The sequence below is a fragment of the Rhagoletis zephyria genome, unplaced genomic scaffold, assembly GCF_001687245.7.
Source record: "Rhagoletis zephyria isolate East Lansing unplaced genomic scaffold, Rhagoletis_zephyria_1.1 Rzeph_scaffold_02513, whole genome shotgun sequence".
Classification (NCBI taxonomy): domain Eukaryota; kingdom Metazoa; phylum Arthropoda; class Insecta; order Diptera; family Tephritidae; genus Rhagoletis; species Rhagoletis zephyria.
Genome location: NW_016159597.1, coordinates 29165 through 54305, shown reverse-complemented (window position 1 = coordinate 54305; position 25141 = coordinate 29165). Strand labels below are relative to the sequence as shown.

Sequence of the window (25141 nt, the reverse complement as noted above, 5' to 3'; positions counted from 1 at the left end):
GAAATGCGAGACCTTATCGGTACGTGCATACTAAAGGACGTATGTACATATGTACACATGTATAAAACTTTACAAGACACAATATATTTATGAACACAAGCATACATATATAAATATATACACACACATACATACATATGATCTGTAGTTGCTCTTTTTTTGGTTTTTACTTGTATTGTTATTGCAAAGGACCATCGATTTGTAGTTATGTACATAATACATTGTACATACATACATATGTATTAACATACGTTCATATGCACTCAAAAATATTTAAGCATTTTTCACTTTTCACCAATCATGCTTTCGCCTTTTTCTTTGCTCATGCGCCGCCATATTACCAAACTTCGCTGGCGGCGCATCGGCCTTGCAACTTTTTATTTGATATGCTTACACTTCATCACAAATAATTATATTTATTCAAAACGCAACTTAATTACACTGTAAACACACAACAAAACATATTTTTGTACTTAAATACTTAATTTAAATCACAATTTAATAAAACTTTGCACTAAAACCGAAGCGCAGAAAAACGAGCAGCAAACACTAGCGAAAGTTGAAACACGACTGAGGATACGGAATTGGATGGACAGAAACACAGGGAGGAAGGATATGAAATTTTAAATTATAATACATTTTCAATATAGTTGTGACACATACCTCATAAAAAAGAAATCAAATGAATTGTCTAATTTGTCGACATGCATGTACTATCAAAGGTGTTTCACATGACTCACCCTTTGATTTCATCGAAATTTTTGTAGGCACGTAAACGTATCCCTCACTGCTATGTATCTATATATAGTTGCCAGTGTTGCCATTTTGCCCAATCTAGCTCGATTTATCCCTTTTTATTTTAAATTGCCCAGAAATTTGCTCTTAGACCCTAGCTCTTTTTTTGGCCCTTTAAAATTTGAAACAGGCCTCTGGGGCTCCAAAAATCTTAACTTAATTTTAAACATTTCTGCTGTTTGTGTCCAAAAACACATTTTCAACTGAAAGAGTGATTATACCAAAAATTTAAATTGGCCGCTTTTATTAAATTTGTCAAAAGTTTAACATTTTCTGTCCGATTTGGTCGTTTTTATGCTTCACACTTTCGTTATAAAATTCGAAAAGGCTTCAAAATCCCTTTAACTTTCGAATTTAAACGTCTGAAACTCAAAAAGTACTATTCCGATTGACAACGCAATGAGGCTAAAAAATCTTTCGAAAGGTATCCAAAAAAGATTAGTTGTGTTGCTTCTCTGGAGTTTGTTTTTGCGAAAACTGCAAACGACTTAGAAAAGAAGTTTTTACCTATATCTTGGAAACACTACTTTTGGAAAATAAATTCGGCTTATTTTCATGTTTAGCGCCCCTAAATTAGTTTTAAAACTAGTGTAATTAATGAATTCGTAATATATGTTTTTTATGTTTTGTTTTTACGAGTTTAAAGCTTATAAGGGTGACAAACGCTTTGACGTCTTTGAGGGTAGGTTTATATAGGGGTATGCTTCAAATTAAATCGATTATGGCAATTTTTTCGTTTTTTTTTTCTTGTTTTATCTATACAGTTTCGAAACATTTGCGCCGAAAGATTTTAAAATTTTTACATTAAGCAAAGCGTTCACTTCGATAGGCAGCGCCTCAGCGCGACATAAGAGAATGAAAACTTTTTCTTATCTATTAGCAACCCAGTGAATCAACACTTCCTTTAGTTTTTAAACGTCGCCAATTCAAAATTATTGTAGCATTCGCAATAACAATAAATAAGTCTCAAGGTCAGACCCTAGAAATAGGATTGCTTTACGCATTTACTTGTAGTTCATAAATGTTAAACACGGAAAAGTTTGGTTCTACGCCGACTCCTTCTAATTTTTTCCAAAAAAATTATGGGACTGTACCACTGGGCGACGACGTAAATACGACTGAGGAAACGGAACTGTTGGCGATCGGAACACAGAGTGGAAAAGCATAAAATTTATTAAAAGTTTTTCAAAAACAACATAATCCACGACTCAAACCAATTAGATTTATTTAGTTCACAGGGTGATGGCAGAAAAACTGTGACAGAAGTTATGACTGCATGTATGTGCTATTTCCATACAAACATTAGTACATATGTTAAGAATCCCAGTTTCATTAAATTGTGTTCTTTTATTTTCAGTTTAAAGTATATGCATTCATGCTTTTCACATCCACTTGAATAAATGGTTTGCAAAATCTCAGCACATGAATCTTCCTGTGTTTGCAGAATCTTCGGTGCGTAAAATACTCTTGGTTAGTATCGCCGCTGGTATTAATGGGAAATCGGAAAATAGAAAATAACGATTTTAAAACGTGAGCACGATGAATTAAAAATTTTTCCGAATCCGAGTTGTTGTTGTTGTAGCAGCATGTAAGTTCCCCAAAGAGTTTTTGGGGAGTGTTGCTGGAGTCGAACCAGCTTATATTAACATCGTTGCGTAAATTTGTTTAAAATATTCCAAGAGTTTCGTGCCCGGTTTGACACATTTTCGGAAATACAGTTTTTTTTTAATACGCGGTTAGTTGGATCTCTGATACACATTTACACCGAAATTCAAAATTAATGAATAAGATATTTTTTAACATCTTTAAAATTTGTACATATATAGTTAAGCATTTCCTAAACCTTTTTGCTTCTTGATGACGGTACTCATATCGATGGCTGAGTGAACCTATCCACCTATCTCGGAAGTTCGAAAACGCCCTATCTCAGAAAAATTTTCATCAACTCCTTACATCAGAATTTAGTTGAAGAACGCCATATTCTAGGATTTGATTAAAAAACGCCCTATTTCGGAATTCTTTTCAAAAAGGCCCTATCTCGGCTGCCGATTCAAAAACGCCATGCCTCAGCACATTCTCAATTTATTTTCGTATTTGCGTTCTTGAAAAGTTCTCTGAGATGGTGCGTTTTCGAACTGGCTGCCGAGATAGATCGTCTACCACTCAGCCATCGATATATTGATGCACAAAATAAACTTTCGATAATTGAAAGAATATTTTAACCATTCTTTTGCATAAAATAGTTAAGTGATTTCTTGAATTAAAGAAGAAGAAAATTTTAAATGAGTGTTATTATATTATTGAATTGCGGCAGCTCAATATTCCGAGGCTTTTGTCAGTTCAAGCGCATGCCTCTAATGAATTCCCGATTACCACTATTGAACATTTCCAAAAAAGATAACCATGAAACATAGCCGAAGGCACACACATGAATTGTTGCAGAAAGGCCACTATTCAGTATAAATCGGGGAAAATAAAGTATTATTAATCTAATAGGTCCCAATACAACTATTGCATTTATGGAATCTGCAACTTACAAGGTGTAGCGTTTAAAAGTTTTCAAAGGATTATACACACGGATGTACTTTAATCATTATACATACATATTTATTTATTAAAAAGTGTAATCGTCGATAGTGCTTGCGTTTAATATTTTCTATAATTACCTGTTCAGTGCATTTAGCTTTGTACAGGTACTAATAGCTAACAAATCTTGAAATCTTCATACAAATAAATTAAAGTAGTTTATTCCTAAACTAGCCCGAACAACCACGGCAGCCACAGTGTACGCATTCCACAATACGTCCTTCTTCCAGTTTTGATTTTGGCACACGGCAAATGCAATTTGTGCCAAAGTTTGTATCACGTGTTTGTATGCAACGCAAGCAGCATAGATTTTCATATCCAGACTTTTTCCATTTAGCAATTAGATTTGCATCTGCAATTTTTTCTTTGAGACAATAATCGTATAATTCGCGACTGATTGCTTTGCGCCGATAGAATAAATCGTAGATGTAGCGAGATTTCTGGTGATGTATTTTGAAAATTGGCCAAAGCGACTCGGTAATACGTTTGCCTTCATGTGGCTCGGTTTCGGCTGAAAATTTAAACAAATATTATTATGTATTGCATTTTACAACGAATTAAATCCCTTGCCTTCACGCATCTTCTGCTCCAATTCCTCTAGCGTAGGTTCGATTAGTTCCCATCCGTCTGGTGGTGGTTTGCGACTTCTGCGGACTTTCGGCATGTTAGTATTTTAGGTATTGTTAAAGTTACTTTCGAAAAACTATTTTATTAAATATTTTAGCGATTATTATAAGTTGATTAGCGTCCCACAATAACAAGAGTGCTAAGTTTGTAATGCCAAGTGTCAAAAACAGCTGGCCTAACCGCAACTGATGCTGCCACGTCGAACATTTTTTTATACATTATTTGCGTCTACACTAGCGATTCGTAAGTGCATGTCGTTGCAATAAATATTTCACGAACATATCGAGCCCCAAGAATGATAGAATACAAGACTGCCCCGCCCTGGCAGCGATGACATTGTAAACCAGAGATGGGCACTAGCGTGAGCTAAAAGTGAGAATGTAAAAGTGTTTCTAATACATTTTGCATATTGTCGCGTTGTCATCGTTACCATCGTTCTATCGTTACGTCATTACGTTCTTTGTTCTTGTTGAAAATATTTGGAGTATTATTTTAAAAGGATCTGGCAACACTATGCATAAATGTCAGAAAACAGAATGTCAACCAAAGACAAAAGATCAAAAAAACAAAAAAAAAAAAAGCGTTCATCGCGCATATTGTTTTTATCTATATATTTTTATTTACTTTTTGTTTGATTTAGTTTATTACCTGATAACTTAAATTAAATATCCCGGTAAGCTGTGAATTTTTGAAAGATAATGAAATCATGGCTATAAGAGATGTTAGTTAACTACTGGAATATGCCGAAGAACATACAACCAATATGCAGGGCGTGCTTGCGAAAATGCAAAGGTCGGCGCGTTTTACTGCAGGATACTTTCCCAGAAGACGCAATGCAAGAGCCCATTATGTACTCGACAGCCTACGCAGCGTGCACTCAATTGGATATAACAACAGGGGCAGACGGCATGCCGGAATACCTGTGTAATAGTTGCAGTCGTCAGTTACTATTTGGTGGTAAATTTTTGGAAGTATATTAAAAAGATTTCTTCTATTCCAGGTGACCTGCAGGACGCTTATGAGTTTCGTAATAAAGCTATACGAAGTTTTGAAAAGCTACTTAGTCAAATTGGTTTACAAAAACAAGAGAATGTAGCGAGAGCAGTATCACCATCCGAATTCGAGTTGCCCGATAATCATACAGCAGCAGCGTATATGCGTGCAGATGCTGACATAATTGACGCATGCAGTATGGAAGTGGCGAAGCGTACAAAAGACCCGCTTGAAGATTCTGAGAGTGAAAATGTGAGTAGAAGTATGTGTTATTCAAATGCTGAAAACTACTTAATGGATATTATGAAGGCGAATTGATATTATTTGTTTGTAAAAAATTTGTATAACATTCAAAGGAATCAGAGAACAAACTCAAGTCTCCAGCATCCATTCACACGTTTTCGGATAACGCTTATGACACCGAGGATGACAAACCACTTAAACAATTGATAAGTTAGTAATTGTTATAAATTTTACAAATCTTTAAATCTAATACGCATTTGCATAGTTAAAAAGGAATGTAACATATTCAACACGGACAATGTGGATGAAACTGCCTCTGCGCCTCTGGGTAATCAGTCATTGTACGATGATGATGATGAGCTGATAGGAGATGAAAACATTGACACTGAAAGAATCACGGATTCTATGTTTTCACCCGAAGCGCACATTTTTCCTAAAGGTCTTTGAAAGCACTGAGATTTAAAATGACTAGTTATTATTTTGGTTGAATTTTAGGACGCTTCATATGCGCGATTTGTGATCAAAATTATTTTACTTCAATCGGCCTAAAAGCCCATATGGAAGTGCATCTTGCAAAGAGTGTTACAACAAAAAAGAAACGTACACGTAACAAAAAACGCAAGACTTCAATAAAACCCGACTCAGAGGTTGAAGTTTCAACTGTAGACGCTGGCTGTGATAATTCGAACCCATGCCAATCCATCAATAGCAAAAGGTTAGAAAAACAAACGGAGCCTCATAAAGACCAAAATTATAAAAAAAAGCGTAAACCGAAGGAGCCAAAACCTAAGCGTATGTTCCCTTGCCACGTATGCGGGAAGCATATGATATCGGCTTCTAAGCTACGCTATCACATGGTAATGCACACAGGCGAAAAGGACTATTTGTGCACAATGTGTCGTATGTACATATATGAAAGCAATGCTATTTTATAGTTGATAATACAAATTTAATATTTTATAGCAAAGGCTTATTCTACAATCTATGCTCTAAAGCATCATATACGGACACACACTGGCGAGAGACCTTACGAGTGTAAATTTTGCGGTGATCGTTTCCTAAGACCCACCACGCTTAAAAGTCATCAGCGTCGTCATACCGGTGAACGTCCCTACGGTTGCGATGTATGTGGCAAACGTTTCATACAACACTCATCGATGACAACGCACATGAAACTTAATCATATGGATAAAACTATACAGTGTCCACACTGTGATAAGAAATACGCACGACAAACAGATTTGAATACACATTTGCTTAGCCACACCGGTGATAAACCATACCCTTGTCAGCTGTGTCCTAGTCGTTTTGTACGGCAAGCAAACCTCAATAAGCATATGAATCAACAGCATGCCGAGAAGGCTAGTGCATCAAATCTTAGCAGCGCCACTGCTGCTAAGAAGATTAATAAAGATGGTGCGATAATGCACCACAATGATAATAAATTATTATTTGAAGAAAGTGAGGGAGTGCTGCGCAGTTCAAATGCGACCTGTGATGAAACATTTCCAACTGGGAGTAATATTGTGGAAAGCTGTCGAAATTTTCTTAGGTAATGTAAAACATTTTTAAGTTTAATTAAGTTGGCTGCATTTTGTTTAATATTTTATAGCTCCCAAAATGAGAATTATGTGCAAAGTCAACAGACAACACATATTTTGACTGAGGAGCAGCTCAACAGTGATAATTTAGTGCCTTGGAATTGTTGAAAATGTACTTAAGTATTAGCATTAACTAGCTATAAGCTTTAATAACGCAGGTAGGTAAGTTTTAAAAATTGACTTGCCTTGTGTTGAAAAATTAATTCAGATGATTAAAAAAAAGTAAAAAAATGTTCCTCAGTAAACAAGTACAACAGTATTACAAATTCTCTATTCTCTATTGCAACATTTATTGCGCCAATATTTGTATATCACTAAACTTAAAATAAAGCCAATTTTTTTTTTATCTTCAAATGTAAAAGCATAACCATTACTAAAAGTTTTCAAATAAAAAATATTTTAAGCCATTAGCTTAAAAACATTTTTTATATGATAAACTTGCTTATATACATACATATGCACATAATCAATTAAATATTCCATTAAAATTAAGCAACGGTTCATTTATATATTCTTTAATTTTTGCTTCCGCTTGAAGTTGCGCAAAATGTGCAGATACTTGATCTTGTTGGTTTGTCTGCTGCGTTTATATTTTCACACAGATGGGGGCTAGTATAATTGGCACACGGCTTCTCGTTGTTGCCTGTAAATAAATCGAATTCAGTAAGTTTTGTCTCAGTTTAATTCTACTAATTTAGTAGTTGTAATGATTCTTATTAGATTATCACTACTTGTATAAAATGCTTAAATTTTGAGTTTGTATGTATATGTGAGCCAACAAATTTTTTTAATTACATTTTCTTAATTGTATTTCATTAAAATTAAAAATAGTCTAAGTATTATATTTACCTGTCATAACGACCGCGTCCAGATGTGCTATGTAACTCTTAGCTAATCGTAATATTTCAATCTTTGATAATTTTCGATCACATGGTTCTGTTGGTATTAAGCTGCGCAATGTTGTAAAGGCGGAATTGACACTAAGAAAAACATTTAGATTATATAGCGGCTTCTACATACTTTTTAGTTTATATAAGTAGCTAAACTTTATCTAGAATTGGACAGCATTTTTTTCAACTCACAACCTTTGTGTGCGATTACGTTCACGTGCATTCACTTCCTTGCGCGGCTTCTCTGGCTCGCTGGCGTTAGAGACTTCCGAGTGCACAGGACTAATACTTTGCGCTTCACGCATCAATCCATCTAATGTGACTGAATAATTGTTAAATATTCCGTAATCCATTATTAGAAGAAAAACTGAATATAAAATAATCCAAAATATGCTATTATTCAGCAGATAGCACACTGTCCAATTAAAAACAGCTGGTATGATTGATTAATTAAAAAATTCACTTGTACTTAATTTGAAGCCTCTCGTAAAATTTCACTTCGATTCAATTACCAACGTATAGCTAACCGTTGGAGAGCAACAATAAAAGTGCACGTCTGCTTTTCATGGCGATGTTCTTTTCAATGTTTTCTCCACTCAAAGCAAACGGTAATGTACATTTATCCACATATATTTTTGCTTGTTTTTGTTTTTTTAACAAATTAGTTAATGATCATTGCTGATCTCTTATTTCAAGAATTTCCCTTCTACGCTACTCATCAATCGCTAGCAGTAGCCGCAGCTACGCTCTGCCGCATTTAAAATTAATAGTTTCAGGAACAGTAGTCGCAAGCATACAACTGTGATGCGCTGGCTGCTGGCACACTGGTGGCGCACTGTCTGTGAAATGAATTAAGTCGTTAGTGGCGACAAATTGACCATAAAGAATGTATGAAAGAGTATAAATATGGGCATTACACATAAAAAAGGCATCAACAAATGCCAGCGCGCACTGCTTGTTATGAATGTAGGAGTTTAATACCTATAACAAGAGCGTAAATATTTGACCACATGAAATGCAATCTCACTGCAGGACTGCTTATCTTGTAGGATATATAAGTTCCATATAGTACTTTTTCTTTCTTTCCGCATTTCGGTCTTTGCATTTGCTTTGCGAGCAGCGTCACAGCGGGCTCCCATGCGACACTTCCGCAAAATATACTACAAGGGTTTGTTGTTATTTTTTCCAAAAGATCTCGCTGATCCACTTGAGTCTTAATCCCTCATTTCAGCTGCTGATTTCCAATTGTGGCGGTAAATTGAATTGCGTTGCTTTGTGGCCTGCGTTAACTACTAAATATATGTCTGTACAAATGTATGTATTTGAATGAGCATGTGTGCTTATGAGAATACATAAATGGCTTCTGATCTGTGGCTATGAACTACAGCCCGCGACGAAAGATAGCACATCAACATTTTTACCAGTTTTGACTATTTTTCTTTTGATTTTATTTAAGGTACATTCATTTTTTTTTATTAAAATTCAGCTCCTTATCTAAGAAAAATCGTATAAGTCCAAATTTCAAACTTTGTACAAAAATTAAAAAAATGCACAAACTTTTCATACCAATCCCCAGTATTTTAATTAGAATCTCTAAATTTTTAGTATGCAGTTTTATAGCTTATTAAAATCTAGTATAATAAAGTGACAGTTTGAAGTTGCTAAAAAATCGCATTGATTTTTGATTTTTTTTTTCAGACGGTGTTATGTATTTTTTCCCTTAGAAAAACCTACTTTGTATGGACGAAAATCGTGATACCGTCAGCAAAAAAAAAATTATCAAAAATCGGCGCCATTGTTTAGCAACTTCAAACTTGCACTTTATTATATATACTAGAAATTAAAATTAAAATGCTTGTAATTGCGGAATTTTCATAATTTTTTTGCAAGGAATGAAATTTGGATTAATATAATTTTTGTTAGATAAAGAGCTATACTTTTATTTAAAAATAATAAACATTAAACAAACAAGAGATAAATAGTCAAAACTGTTCAAAATGTTGAGGTGCTATGGTTTTGTCGCGGGCTGTATGTACATACATACATACCCATCCAAGCAACAGCAAGTGCCTTTCTCTTAATTAACAAAAGCATATCTTTGATAATAAGCTGATAAGCAAACATAAATGTTCATTAATTCTTTAATAGAGTGAGAACGAGAACATACTGACGTCAGCTAAGTTGACTTAATTGGATGAAAATGTATTAATTTTTATTCAGAGGAATGCATGTACATCACTAAATTTATATATATGTACGTTAGGCCGCCACGAGCGAAATACAATAAAAACATCACCTCTCCTTATCCAAGTATTCTCCACTTGATCCATTTTATGACACCCTCCAAGATAATTTGGCTCAAGTCCATTTGACTGACATGAGCTGGACCTACTATATTATTTAGAATATTGTATGCAGATAATTCAAGAACGCAGAACGAACAATGCCACTGAAGATAGTACAACGCCAAAACCGGGTTGTCTCCAAGTCAAATATATCATCGTTGATTTCTCAACAAGTCTTATGTGAACAGCACACAATTGAGGCAAACTGCTTGATGTAGAGCAGTGCCAGGCCAAATACACACGCACACATACATACATACATATGTAGCACACTTACCGCACATAGCCACGCGAGGCTACTAGCTGCCTGGTACTAATGTAGAGTGATTAAATTAACCACATTTTATAATTTAAACAAGATTTTTCGTGGGGCATCCTAATACACGCACAATACACATACATACATATGTAGGTAGTATTATGTATGAACAAATATGTTTTTCCACCACTCAACACTTGGTTCATAAAGTCACAGCAGGAGCTCAACGCCTTCTGAAGTGGTTCTTTTGACATAGATTTTTGGGCACACGTCGGAAGTACTTTAAGTGCGGCAGGTAAAAATAATATCGATTTGCTCTATTCTGATTCAAAAAAAAAAAAAACTTAACTAATGTCTTAGGTTTGCTTAGTTTCCTTGCAGAATTTCTCTGCTTTTAAAACAAGGCGCATGCGCATTATTGTGAAATACTAAATGCGTTGGTCACGCGTGTGTAAATATGTTTGTATGTATATACTAGCTTTTGCCCGCCGCTCCGTCCGGCTTAAGTTCGGCGTAACGTTACGATTTCAAATGTGACAAAAAGAAAATAAATTTTATCACGAAAATAAAAAATTTTCTTCAAAAAAGGTGCTTATTGTCTCAAGGTTCAACCCCCTTTAAAAATATTCTCGAAATAAAGCCTTCTTAAATATCTTTTGTTTGACTTAACCTAATTTTGGAATGTTTCACTTTGCTTACTGATTTAATTTCATTTGACTTTTTTAATATGTGGCAAGCTCTTTAAACATATTTTCGAAAAAGAAGCTTGTTTATGCCTCTTTCTGTTGACATCCATATTATAATACTTAATTTAACTTATGAAAAAATGGAATTTGACTTTTAAACGGGTGGCAACCTTCTTAGAATATTTTTGAAAATAAAGCGTTTTTAAACCTCATTCATTTGCCACCAATATTGAAATACTTCCTCTAACTTATTAATAAAATTCAATTTGACTTTTAAATAGGTGGCAAGCCTATTAAAAATGTTTTCTTAAATCGCTTTCGTTCGGCATCCATATTGTATTTTTTTGATGAACTTATATTTTAAAGTAGAATATAACTTATTAAGCAAGTGGCATTCCTTGTAAATAAATATGCTATATGTAAAAAAATATTATAAGTAACCTGTATGCCAAATTTTATATTAAAAAAAAAACACAAACAAAAATACTCATAAATTTTCACATTTATAATATTAATAAAAATTAATTAATTAACTTGCCAATTTCCTTTCGTTTGTGATTCTTTAGTGAACTTTCTAATTAACCGATTTTAACTTTTTTAATATGTGGCCACGCAATTAAAAAACATTTTTATAATAAATTGGGCTCGAACCTCTTTTGCGTGATATCTACACTGTTGTAATATTTTATTTAAATTGTTAATTAATTGCTTTTAACTTTTCTGAAATGTGGCAACTCTCTTCAAATGATATTCTATATGTTAATCCAGGTTATAACATATTTTTGCTCTAAATCTTATTGGAATACGTCAAGCCGTTTAAACTATGTACTCAAATAAATTCGAACACTTCTAAGACAAAAGGTTGAAATTTGAACGAAAGTTTTTTGGATTTTTTTAGTTTTCTACAAAGTTTTAAACTTGGGTTTATTTGGATTTTGTTAGAGAAGGAACTATATTTTATTTAAAAGTTCTTAAAAATAAATAAATAACCAGCAGTGGCAAACAATATCACATTGAGTTGAGGTGCCATTGATATAACCGATACCGATTAGCGCACACAAGGGGTGGGTTTTGGGGTTCAAAGCCCCCTCTAAAGCTTACAACTTCAAATGAAAACTGTAGTTTAAACAGCGATGGACAGAGAGAGCTTTTACTCTGCACGCGCTTATAGAAAATGTATAAAAAGCTTAAAAGAGCTTTGACCGCGGCCAAGGCGGTGCCCATCGCCGATCTAAAAGCTCTCACGAAAAATTACAAGAAATATTTTTGATTATTTCTGTTGCTTGAAAAGCATTTTGCTTTTGCTGTGAATTTTCTTGAAGAAATAAATATACGAGAAGTTTTTTCTTAAGAGCTGCAAACTGATTTAAGAAAATTTGATATAACCATTGTATGTTATCAGTTGGTATTTTCGCACTCTTTTTGCTTTCACTCAAGTATCTTACCGTACCCCTTATGTAATATACATACATACATACTAAGTACTTTCTGATCGACTGATTAACAATTATATTTATTCGCCTTCGCTTTACATTTGCTCTTCTGAAAATAAATCTTAAACATTTAAATATTCATTTCGGTCCGTTTCCATAATGCACTGCATAAACAGTATCGCTTAAAACTTGCTCGAACTCACAATACAGAAAATGAAGTTGATTGCGCTCATATCGGCAGTATTTTTTTGTTGCTGTTGCACTTTTGCTAGCGCTGAGTCAGTGATCAGTAGTTACTCTAATAAGGATTTGGGGCTAAAGACGATCATATTTCAGATTCCTTGCCTACGTTGGCATCATAGTGGACGTTGTCTACGGGTAAACGATGTGAAGAAAAGTAGATTTTAAAAAGTTAAATAACGATTTTTCTTCTACAGGGACACAATCGCTCAGATCATATGTCGCGGAAAGGTAAAGTGCTACGATTTTAATTTAGAAACTAGATAAAATGAATAAATCAAAAATATGTAGCGTGTAAAATTTATAGAGTACAAAAGAAAGAATGGAATAAAAAAAAACTTCATAAAACATCGTTCGCATTGATTAATTGCCAGATGCTGCTTAGAATGCAAAAAGTATTTGGTTGAATGCTGTTAAAATGGTAAAGTATTTTTATAAAAAATTAGCGGGGAAAAAAATTTAGCATACATTGTGAAAAATGCTGTGTGCCAATATATATATGTGTACATATATGTATTTATAAGTTATAGCTTATTAACGTATAACCACCAAATTAATATAAACGGCAGAATGCAGAATATATTTCGCAGCCATTTCGCAATTTTCGAAGTTTTACGATTTTTTTAATTTTAATAATTTAAGATACTTCAAAATCTTAAAATTAAATGGCGAAAATATATATGCGACAGTCAATTTTACACACGAAAAAATAAGTATATTCACAAAACTGGGGGCCAAATATAGTAAAACTATGTTTTTAGTTTTTCTCTCTAACGTTAGGATTTTTATTTTAAAGGCTTTAAAATTTTTGGAATATGATTGAATAAAAAAAATATTCAAAAGATTAGCTGCATTGTACAATAACAATATGGGTGATTAAAAGGAAAAATTCTGTAGAATAGAAAAAAAATATTAATTTTTGGGTGCAGCAGGACGAAAAAGTATTGCAAATGTCCTTTAAAAACTTTATCCTTGGAAATTTCCAATATTTGTTTACTACCACATCCTCGAATTTCGTCCTTCTTACTTTATTAGTTTCAGATAAAAAAAAATTTTCACTTCTCTTTATAAGATATTGATAGTTACAATATACTTAAATGAAGATAAGGGCATCATTGTTATGGAACCATGTATGCGCTCTAAAAGAACAAACTAACCGTATGATGTACGGTTTAAATACTTTACAGGACAGGAGTTTATATAGAGGGAACAAATGTTTTTAATGAATTTTTTTTGTATATGAATAGAAATTTTTGAGTTTAAGAAAGTATAAGTTTTCGGGTATCCTTTAAAACGATGCCATTTTTTTTAAATCGGTTTGTATTTTTTTTTTATTTTTTTATAAAAAAGGTAGTTTTTGCTTTTAAATGTTTTTTTCTAAAATTTTTATATGCGAAGTATACAAATATGCATAAGAAAAGAGTTTAATCGCCTTTACAACGATACCAAATTTTAAAAAATCGTTTAGTAATTTTTTTTGTAACTTATGTTTGGTAGTTTACATATTAGTCCTTGACATATATTTTTTCCAAAAAAAAAATATTGGAAATTTCCAAGGATATTCAAGGATAAACTTTTAAAAGGACATTTTCAACACTTACTCGTCCTGGTGCCCTAAAAAATTAAATTTTTTTCAATTCTACAGCATTTTGCCTTTTAATTGATACCCATATTGTTACTTTACAATGCACCAAATCTTTTAAATAATTTTTTTATTCAATCATAACCCAGAAATTTTAAAGTCCTTTAATAAAATCCTGACGTCAGAGAGAACAATTACAAACGGAGTTATACTATATTTGGCTGCTAGTTTCGTGAATATATTGATTTTTTCGTATGTTTTAAAAATTGTTGAATTTTGTAGCACGGTGTAATTTGACTTTTAAGTTAAGGCGTTCGAGTAAACGTGTTAGCTCTATGTGTGTTGTGCTACGGGGCGTATAAGTATTTTTCCTTTTCTTAGTATGTATGTACATCTTTTTAACTGACTTCCAAAAAAGGAGAAGGTTATCAGTTCGTCGGAATATTTTTTTGTTTTTTTAACCGACTTCCAAAAAAGGAGGAGGTTATCAGTTCGTTGGAATATTTTATTTTATTTTTTATTTTTTTTATTTTATTTTTATTTTTTATGTATGTTACCGCATAACTTTGGACCAAGTCAACCGATTTCGATAATTCTTTTAATTTTGCATTGGAAAGGTAGTTTCCCAGAGGTGGTCCCATACTAATCAGGTTAAGATCCGATCAGTGGATCATGAAATATATATAGTCGATCATGAAATATATATATATAAATTAAGTTTCTTTGTACTTCAATTACACTACATATTTTAGGCCTTTGTTTCGAAATTGTAAAACGTTTTTTTTTTTACTTTTTCAGCCATTAGTGTAGGCCTTTTAACTCAAAAATGCATTTTTCTACTGCCTTACCTTAGATTCCTTCCTTCAAAAAATAGTCCTTGCATTGCCTAGTCTTTTAACTTACTTTTGAAGTTCTTCTATATGCAAACATTTAAAAAGTCTCTTTTATATTTTTTACCTATGTTGTTTTTATTTACAGAATTATGTTTATAAGCAAATATACACATATGAATTTTTTCAAATTATATTTAAAATTTTGCTACGCAAGGCCATTTTAGACTTCTCTTGTGATAACATTCATATACATACCGACATACAATTGTGGAGTATAGTTTAATTACATTTTGTATTTTAACAAATAATCCAAGCCATTGTATATACGAGTAAGTTTTTGATTTGACGAGTAAGTAGCTCATATCAGAACGATAACCGTTACGTTAAAAAAAAAAATATATATATATATGTATAAAAATCGTTTACAAATAAAAACAAAAAAATGTGTAAATAAGGAATCCATAAAAGTAAACAAAAATACTTAAACTAAGTTTCATATTGATCTCGTTTAACTTAATTTAATTTATTGACAATATTGTTTTAACACTTTTTTCTTTCGCTGTTGCATTCTATTAAATATCGTTTTTTGTTTGTTTTTGTAATTAGCCAAATAAAATTTAACAACAACTATCGAGCAAGAATTTTGACAAGTATCGCGTTATTCGATTCTAAAAATTTTAACCTTAATAAAAAAAAAGTACAATAATTATTAAGTACATAGTTTATAAAACACCACAGTCACTAAAAGCTTTGTTTTTAAACAAATGTATTTAAAAAAAAAAAAAACGAAATATTTAGGAAGAAATATGTATATACATAAAATAGCTGTAGAGTTGTGTTTTAGTGTAGTTTTTTAAATGTAGTTTAAACAACAGTTATCGATGTATGTACAAGTAGTAATGAGATGATTGACTACGTCTTCAGTTACTGATAATCGATAGAAAAGTACCATCGATAGAAAAGTACGCTATCATATAACTAGTGTGGTGTGAAAACGATGACAAATGCTATTTACTCGGTTGGTGATGAGCGCACGAATTTAAAATTTTCTGCAGAATCTGATTGATAGTCAATTAGTTAGCGTACAAGTTAATCATTTCATTCAGGTTGTTATCGAGGATGCAGTGGTGCGTCGCTCAACAACGCATCGCAGCATCTTCGCTTAGAAAATCTGGTGTCCCATTCTTTGTGAATTCATTCATTTTATATGTACATACATACATTGCATTAAATTTTTGTGACAACAACGTTAAAAGCACTTAACAATAAATACAATTAGCAGTAACTCAACTCACATTGCTGATGGTGTATGAAATTTCGGAATATTATGGTACTCATTTCAGCTTACTTGTTATAAGAGAGTGATTTATGTAGCTTTCAAAGTTTGTGTGTATGGATAATTTTGCATTTTCTACATGTCTTTTTTTGTTACTAAATAAATATGCTTTTACTACTCCTGCTGCCTTTTAATGGTTTTCATGAAAATTTCACTTTCAACATTTTATGATTTTGCTATGGTAATTTCTCGCGGTGTACACATGCATGCAAATATGTCTGTAAATGCAATTAGAGTATTTAAATTTTATTGTTGAAAGGCAGTATGTGTGAGATGAAGACAGCTGTAGATAGTTGAGGTCGCGACCGTACTTAGATCAGCGCTGTAATCAGTTTGGCTTTGAAGTTGACGAATTTTTCGCTGGTTGCCGCAATGCGCTGCGTAGTAAAAAAAAAATTATAATAACAAATTAATATCGCAATATTTTCTGTATTCCTTAATCTTATAGTACCAATATCAAATCCTGTATCAGATTGGCCAAGCCTCTGTTCGCCAGCACCACCAATCGTGTCACCGGTCCGGGAATACCTTCCGTAAAGCCATCAGCAGCACGATTCGCATCACTATCACCATCTGAGTCACCGCCGCCTCCTACGCTATTAGCGCCGTTGGCCGCTTCGTCACCAGTCTGTGTTTGTACGCTGCCCGAGAACAACTGCAATGGTAAGAGATGAGAATTACATATATTTTTGATAAGTTATTTCAAAATGGTAGNCCGCCTGCTGCCGCATTACCGGTGTTACCGCTTGAACCGCCAGCAACGCCGCCTCCACCGAAGCTCAGGAACCTTTTGAATAAATTGCTTTTGAAATTTTTATCAAATCGGTTAGTGTGTTTTGTGTTACCAGAATTTCTTTCATGCTTATGCAGATGGTAGATGTATGTAGTATACAAACATAAATATGTATGTATGTATGTATGTTATAAGTCAATTGTACGTGTTGAGCCAATTGGTTTGTTCAAACGTTAGAGGTTACATATGTACGTGGTTATAAAGAATACAGTGTTGCATTGCTGGTGAGATCAGATGAGAAGCTGGGTAGAAAGTACGCAAAGATCGTGGTACCAAATTAAATTAAATTTCTTAGCGACTTTTAGATGTTCAAAGGATAACACATGCTAACCGAAAAGAAAAATGCATTTGATCCACAAACTGGACTACTCAGTAGACTGCCATAGATTTTCAGTTGTTGACTTCGCGTCTATCCTCAAATAACATATGTATGTAGCGATACATTTTTTGCAAACGAAACTGGACAAAACTCATAGGCCCTATGCCTAGGCTGCACTCGATTTTCGATCTTCGCTGGCTATCGAAGATCGAAGATCGAAAGTGAAATTCGTATTATGAGCTATGCAAGCGTGTCGAAATTTTCGTTGAGTATCGAATTTTCTGTCGAACAGAATTTTGCTTTCGATGGTGTAGCGAAGTGTTAGAAAATTGTGAAAAATGTATGATTTTGTATATGTTTTCTTACATTTTGGCGGCTAGACACTAATTTTAAACAATTTTTATTAATTTCATGCAGTTCTAACATCGTGAATACTAAACACAAGCTCGAAAAGCTGGTTTTACTTGTGAAAGAAAATTCCAATACTCTGTTGGCGCGATCTCTGAGAACAAAATCGTAGCGCTGTTGATAGTTTTAAAATATTGTAAATAGATTTGGCTCACAAACGCTTCTTTAGATGGCCGGAACTTTTTAATGAATCTGTAGACAAATTTCTTAAATATATTTTATATCAAAATATATTCGAAAGACTAATAAATTTAAACTGTCTTAAACATTTGCTACTCCTGGCCAGTTTACTTAGCTCTCATCCTCCGACGAATCGTTGAACCAGAACTCGTTGTACTCATTTTACTACGTTTTTATAAACTTGCTTTCTTTTTTACTTCATTTTAATTAGAACAAATTTACATAAATATGTATAAGCACACTATTTAGTTTGCTCGATTTGTAAACAAAGCTTCTCAGCGGTGAAAAATATACTATTGTGAACAACATAAACGGGCGAAATTCACAATAGCGCTATTCTTCATCGAATAAGCGCCATAATACCAAATGAAAATTCGTTCGCTCAGCACTTTCGACCACAGTCGAAAATCGAATGCAACTCATAATAGGGGCCATAGATTTGAAGTCGATGAATCTGAACCTAAGACAAAAAAAATTAAGTGGACCTGGGCCACACTGGAGAAGGGATACTTACGTTACATAGCTATTTTGTCTCATAACCAATGTATGCATGTTCATACAAACATCAGCTTTAGATTAAGGTTCTTTTTTTCTGTTCTGTTTGTTCTAATTACACTTATGTTATTATGTTTTCCTTTGTCTTTATTTTTATCTTTATACTCTATCGATAACAAAATCGATAGTAATATCCAACAAAATATCAATAACAAAACCCATAAAAATATCGATAACATCGATGACAAAGTCGATAAAAATTTCGATAGAAAAATCGATAACAATATTGGTAGCAAAATCGATAAAAATTCCGATAACAAAATCGATAAAAATATCGACAACCAAATCAATAAATAATTGATAATAAAACCGATAGATAATCGATAACAAAATCGATGAATAATAGATAGCCAAATCGATAATATCGATTACAAAATCTATAACAATTTCGAAAAAAGTTCTATAAAAATATCGATAGCAAAATCGATAAAAAATATCGATTACAGAATCGATAAGAATATCGATTATTATATCGATAAGTTCCGAATATATCGATAACAATTTCGATAACAAAATGGATAAAAGTATCGATAATAAAACCGATAAAAATATCGATTATTATATCGATAGGTCCCGAATATCCCGAAAATCCCAAAATAGTTTCCTGGCTGAGTCTCTGTGTCTCTATCTATATCCTTTTCTCTATAATTACCTTTATTTTAATCTTTCTTCCTCTGTCTTCATCCTTACTTTTATCGGTATCCTCATCCTCATCTTTTTCTTTATGTTTATCTTTGGTTTTACTTTAGTGTTTATCATTTTCTTCATCTACATATTCTCCTTCACCTTTGCCCGTATATACGTAAAGTGTCTAATTTTACCTTGGTCTTAATTTTTTCCTTTATCTTTACGCATCTTTGTTTTTGTTCTTATTTTTACCTTTGCCTTTAACCTTTTCTTTATCTATGTACGTACTCACCTTTACTTTCATTATTGTATTGGCCTTTTTCTAAGTGTTATTCTTTAATCCTTTATTAGCAAGATTTTGTTAAATTAATACCATGTGCTCTTCTTTCTGCCCCAACTATTTCCGTGTGCAATTTCCATTGGAGTTGCCAATTTATTCCCAACCAACCAATCGCCGCTAAAGAAGTTTCACTTCAAATACAGTTAGAATTGAATCGGCTTTATGCCAGGTTTCCACTCGGCATTAAATGACAAACAACTTAAATGGCAGATTTGATAATTATGTTAAAAATAAAAGTCATTAGTTACTCTATTCTGGCTTTAAATACTACACTTACAATTTTGGCGCCGAACATAAACATTGTTTCGTCCTTGTCACGTACTCAATAGGTCATACCAACAACATAGAAAATTATAATTATTGAACGCTGAGATAAGATGAAACAATCGTACTTGCCTGAGTTTAGTACAAAGTTACAATAATTTATCGAGTACTAATAGTTCATCGCACGGCGCTTAAGATATAAATTTATGACTATCGACCAGTTGAGATAAAATGGCTCGGCGTCTTCAATATGGAAACTGTATCGCGGATAACTTAGTGAGGAAGTATACCCATGATATCATCGAGAGAAGAGAGACTGACTGTTCTTTTCACTACATGCGCACTGCTCTTGGACAGAAGGGAGCATGTGAATTTGTGAGGACCTTAGGCGGTCAAGATACCTTCTCGGGCCTACAAAGACGCCACTTTCAATACCTGCGGGTGTATTGAGTAGAATTGATTGATAGGAAACAGATGGGTGTTAAGACCAAGTACCACACCGTATTTTCATTATCGCAGCTAATTAGAAGACTAAAATGTCTAATCGTATCAAAACTTCCTTTTAAGCTGCCTTCGTTCGCATTTTTGAAGCAGCCCTGAGGAGAAATTCGGGATTTTTTTTCAAAAGAAATCTCATAGATGTTCTACTTGTATTCAATCTCAAACAAACCTCATATGGTATCTCAAAGCTAAACCTACTTTATAAAATGTCTACTTCAGCTCCTGCAATGCAAGGACTCACCAACAATACACACACACATCTACATAGAACTCTTAAAATTTACCTCTTATTGCGGTCATCCAGATCAGCTGCATCCTCATTGGAATCCAAGGTGAGTTCATCAATGGCTGGCGATTTGGATTCAGTCAGCCGCAAGTCATTATTGACGGGCTTCGAACTGTCCGGCGTGGAAGATAATGGTGTGACTTCATTGTTGAAACTCAGCTGTATGGGCGCATTAGGATCTGTTTTGCTTGGTATTGGCAATTGGGCGGGTATCGATGATGTAGTCTGTTGTTGTTGTTGCTGTTGTGCAATAGCCTGCGCGGCCGCTTCGGCTTCCTTCACTTGACGCGCCACACGTATTGTCTCCTCGAGTTGTTTGTTTATGGCCGATAAATCGATTTGTGTGTCTCTGGCACCATTCTGTTTTTTTTTTTTTTTCAGAAGGGCAGGGGTACATTTCACCGCCACCGTAACAACGTTATTTGAATTGAGTTGATGTATGGTTTGGAAATTGTTATTTTTTATTGTTGTTGTTTATTGTTAAAATTATGTCAGCCAACCCATTTTTTTAATTTCATTTTACATTATGACGGTATTTTTTATTGATAATATGTGGCAAAAAGTTAGCGATAAGGGATTATCGAATCGGCCATACCCAATTGTAATGTGGTGGAGGTTTTTTTTTTGAAATTAGTGCGTTTTAATATTTATTTTGTTTATATTTATTGGTCGATTGTTGGTGTTTTTGAGTGTACGTGATTTTATTTTATTTATTTTTGTTTTAAGTGTGAAATGCATTTTTTGTTTTATTTTTAAGGGAATAGGTAATAAGAGTTTGATAGATAGATAGAGAGATAGAGAGAGAGAGAGAAAAAGTGGGCAATTGTATGGTGTGTTTATTAGGTATTGTGTGTCAAGGGTGAAACATATTTACAAAGAGAGGAAGAGTGAAAGAGACAAGAGTGTAGGTAATATAAAATGAGGGAATATTAACGAAAGCATAGGCAAAGTGCAAAGACAATAAATGCAAATGCAAGCAGGACAGATATAGTGTAGTGTAAGCATGTCAATGGTATTTACAGTGAAAAAATAGGTTCACCAAAAATTTGTGGTAAATGTACGTGCAATATGAATTACGTGATGGTATACAACAATTTTGTTTTCAATTTTGCAATTTAAATTTTGAATTCCGAATTTAAATGTACAATTTCGTTTGAAATTTTAGTAATTTATTTTTTTTTGTGTTATGCAAATTTTCAATTCAAAAATTTTTTTTTTGTGTAGGTGGGTGGGTGGTTGGTGGATTATTTCACAGTTCGATTCATGGTATGCGCATATATGAAAAAAGAGAAAGAAAAAGAGAAAAAACAAAAAGCATGAGAATTATGAAATTTCGTTTTAAGCCAATCAAATTCAACAAAAAAAAAAAACGTTTGCTTAGTTAGATGCTTACTATGATGCAGGAAAATTTTTACTATGTATACCTATGTCTACTATTAATTAATAACAGTAGATAATGAATAAAAGCTTTCTCCCCAAGCTAAAAAAAAACATAAAAGTTAGAACACCAGAGCAAGCTGTGGCTTTCAGCGCACAGGCCGTTATATAATCATAGCTGAAAAGAGTGCTAAAAGCCTAAAAGCTTGGTGTGGAGTTATGCTCAAAGTTCAGTGCTTTTATTCACAATCCACTGTAATATAAATCTTTTGCAATATTTTTTTTTTGTATTAAAACCAAAATGCCTACCAACACTTTTCCAAATGCGCCTGTTGTCATGTACTACATACATACATAGGTACATGCTTTTGGAACTAACTGTAAGCTCTGCAAAATATACATTTATTACTAAATTTTAATTTGCAGCATTTTTTTATAATAAACACCAGCTTATGTGAGTAAAATTTCAAACAAATTAACTACACAGCGCCCACTGTGCTTAGCGTTTTTTTTCGAACTACAAATGTTTTTCAAACGTTTGCTGCGAACGACAATGTCAGCGCCAAAAAAACGGAGAGAGAGAGAGGGCGAGCGAGCGAAAGGCGTATGGAGCGAAGCATTAGAGCATGTGAGTGTGTGTGTGAGTGAGAAAGAGAAAGTTGTCAGTGTTGCATTTTACACGAATGACATTTCAAATGATAAACGACATACATAAATGCACTTGCAGTAATGACTAATGAAATTATTGCAGCGTACAATTTCAAAATGTAGAGAAATTGGTAGCTGCCAGAAAAGACAACTGGGTTTGGCTTGGTTGTTAAAATGATAAAAGTGAATGGTGAGTATCACATGCAAGTGAAAATTAAAGACAAAATGAAACAGAAAAGTAATAGTTTATTAGAGTAAGAGTAAGTAAATTTTATTTTTCACACAAAAGTACATTTGTTTAGTTGGTATGTTTTTGTTTTTGTTTAGTGTTAGACTGATGTTGTTGCATTTGTTGTAGCATCGACCGTCTGCGTTGTTGTTAAGTGGTGTTCCATGATGTTTACTACTTTTTCAATAGTATTTGTTGTTGACTTATTTTTTGTGGTTGTTATTTCCTTAAGCGCATAAATGGTTCATAAAATTTCCAGTATTCTAATTTTTTGTGTTGCCAATTTGTTGCCAATTATTCGTTAACTTTCAATTTTAACAAATTTTTTGAGGATTCTGTTACCAATTAAAAAATAATAATAAATTTAAAAAGAATTTCTAAGCAAAACATCCAATTAAGCAAATTAATAAAAAAAATTAAGCTTTGTTCAGCATTTAAGTTTACAACTGTCAATTTGAGGTTATATTTTAACTGTCAATTTGACATATCACGCACTCAATGCTCATACAAAGCGAGCGCTCACTTGCTTCGCGCAACGCATTTTGAAATTACTCAATTATATATGAACTACCTAAAACGAGTATCCTCTCGCACTCACATTTGTAGCGTAGAGTCGCTGTTTCCTGGCTGCTGGAACTGGTAACGCTGCCAATTTCATTCTCTTCGTCATTGTCTGGTTCGAATGTTGGCAACTCAATGGAAACGCGTGTACCGCTGCCGTTGTTGGAGGTAAAACTAGTCGAGCCACTGCTGCTGCTACTACTACTGCTACTGCTGCTGCTGCTGCTACTGCTGCTACTGTCATCATCGTCATCGAAATCAGCATCGAAAGAGGTGCGAGCGCGATTGGCAGTATTGCCTTGTACGGCGGTACGCAGCAGAGTGGGCCCCAGAGTGCGCAATAATTTCGAAATTATACGATTCACTTGATCATCGATTTGCTACAACAACATCACAGTCAGAATTGAATTATGTATGCAAATTTATGTAGGTACGATTTGTTCGTTTTTGAAACACTTTTGAAGTACGAAATGTATTTATTTTTTTTGTTGTGGTGGTATGTTTAAGGAAGATATAAGTATGCGGTGGAACTTAGTTGGAACACAGTAAGTGCAAAATATATGTATGCAGGCAGTGCGGAAGAGAGTGGGGGATAAACGCTGTGACAGATTATCTAATAGTCACGAGAACACAAATAAACCAATAAGACCATTCTTAAATAAGACAAGGTCGCAACTAAATACATGTAAAAACAAAATTCTAAACATACTACATTAATATGTATAAAAGTATTGCTTAAGACTAAGTCGCTGGGTATTTTGGGCAATTTGTGTACTTGCTATTATTTTTTTTAGTTTTCATTAAAACACATTTTTTTTACCAAAATGAAGAGTAACAAACTCGATTAACTCTCATGCCTTTTAATTTAATTATAGGGCGAGAATATGATTTATGAGTGATAATTCTACTGGAGCATTGATGTTTTTGGTAGTTGATATTTTTCTAAGTTTTGTCAGTTATTAGTTAGTTACGGTATTTTATTAAACTAAATACATAACTAGTGCTGCATAAAATGTATTTATTGGAAATTTTTTAGACGATTTCGATGTTCGAACATAATAAGTATGTATATAAATATTTGGCGCTCAGAGGTGTTTGACCGAGCTTCTATTCCAATTTATGGTGTGCGTCTTGATCTTATAACGCAAATGGAGGGACCTATAATTTAACCCCAATGGTTTTATGAAATGTATTTTCTTTCATAGCAGAAATATACTCGGAGGTTAGGCCAGGGATCGCTTTTAGGTCCTAACGTGTGGTAGTACGCATCTCTAACCGCTACCGGGCTACAGCTGACGTGAGGTTCTAACAGACTTTAACGTCAATGGTACCTAAAAATTTTGCATCGATTTTTCTTTTCTGTTGATTTCTTTTAAACCACTTCATTTACCTTTAATATTAATATAAAAATCATAATCTAATCGCTACAATTCGATTCATATATACCCTATCATAAATATCTGAGTAATTTTCGACAAGAAATAATTTCTATTCTTATAAATAACCTATATTATTTAAAACTTTTTCGAACTTCAATTATGAACTTTTACGAGATTTTTTTTTTAGATTTTTATCTAAATAAGGCTTCGATAACCTTACATTGT

At 33.3% G+C, this 25141-nt stretch overlaps 3 protein-coding genes and 1 pseudogene across 5 annotated transcripts; 1 reads left to right on the top strand and 3 right to left on the bottom strand.

The window, feature by feature from the left end:
• Positions 1-3425: 3425 nt before the first annotated feature.
• On the bottom strand, positions 3426-4306 carry LOC108367045 (BUD31-like protein). The gene is made up of 2 exons (XM_017621570.1): positions 3952-4306; positions 3426-3892 (listed from the first exon to the last, which is right to left on the bottom strand). The coding sequence occupies exons 1-2, from the start codon at positions 4043-4045 to the stop codon at positions 3552-3554; spliced, it is 435 nt and encodes a 144-aa protein (XP_017477059.1). The 5' UTR covers positions 4046-4306; the 3' UTR covers positions 3426-3551.
• Positions 4307-4578: 272 nt separating this feature from the next.
• On the top strand, positions 4579-7104 carry LOC108367043 (zinc finger protein 391-like). Its single transcript, XM_017621566.1, has 7 exons — positions 4579-4947; positions 5009-5253; positions 5358-5454; positions 5510-5683; positions 5740-6144; positions 6208-6796; positions 6857-7104. The coding sequence occupies exons 1-7, from the start codon at positions 4728-4730 to the stop codon at positions 6951-6953; spliced, it is 1827 nt and encodes a 608-aa protein (XP_017477055.1). The 5' UTR covers positions 4579-4727; the 3' UTR covers positions 6954-7104.
• Positions 7105-7123: 19 nt separating this feature from the next.
• On the bottom strand, positions 7124-9278 carry LOC108367044 (transcription factor 15-like). Of its 3 annotated transcripts, XM_017621568.1 has the most exons (4): positions 8653-9278; positions 7928-8574; positions 7695-7825; positions 7124-7488 (listed from the first exon to the last, which is right to left on the bottom strand). In XM_017621568.1, the coding sequence occupies exons 2-4, from the start codon at positions 8086-8088 to the stop codon at positions 7361-7363; spliced, it is 420 nt and encodes a 139-aa protein (XP_017477057.1). In that variant the 5' UTR covers positions 8089-8574; positions 8653-9278; the 3' UTR covers positions 7124-7360. The 3 variants fall into 3 exon arrangements, with proteins under 3 accessions (XP_017477057.1, XP_017477056.1, XP_017477058.1); XM_017621567.1 differs by having other exon boundaries at positions 7928-9278; XM_017621569.1 differs by having other exon boundaries at positions 7931-9276.
• Positions 9279-15721: 6443 nt separating this feature from the next.
• LOC108367042 (uncharacterized) overlaps positions 15722-25141 on the bottom strand; it is a 34114-nt pseudogene continuing 24694 nt past the window's right edge.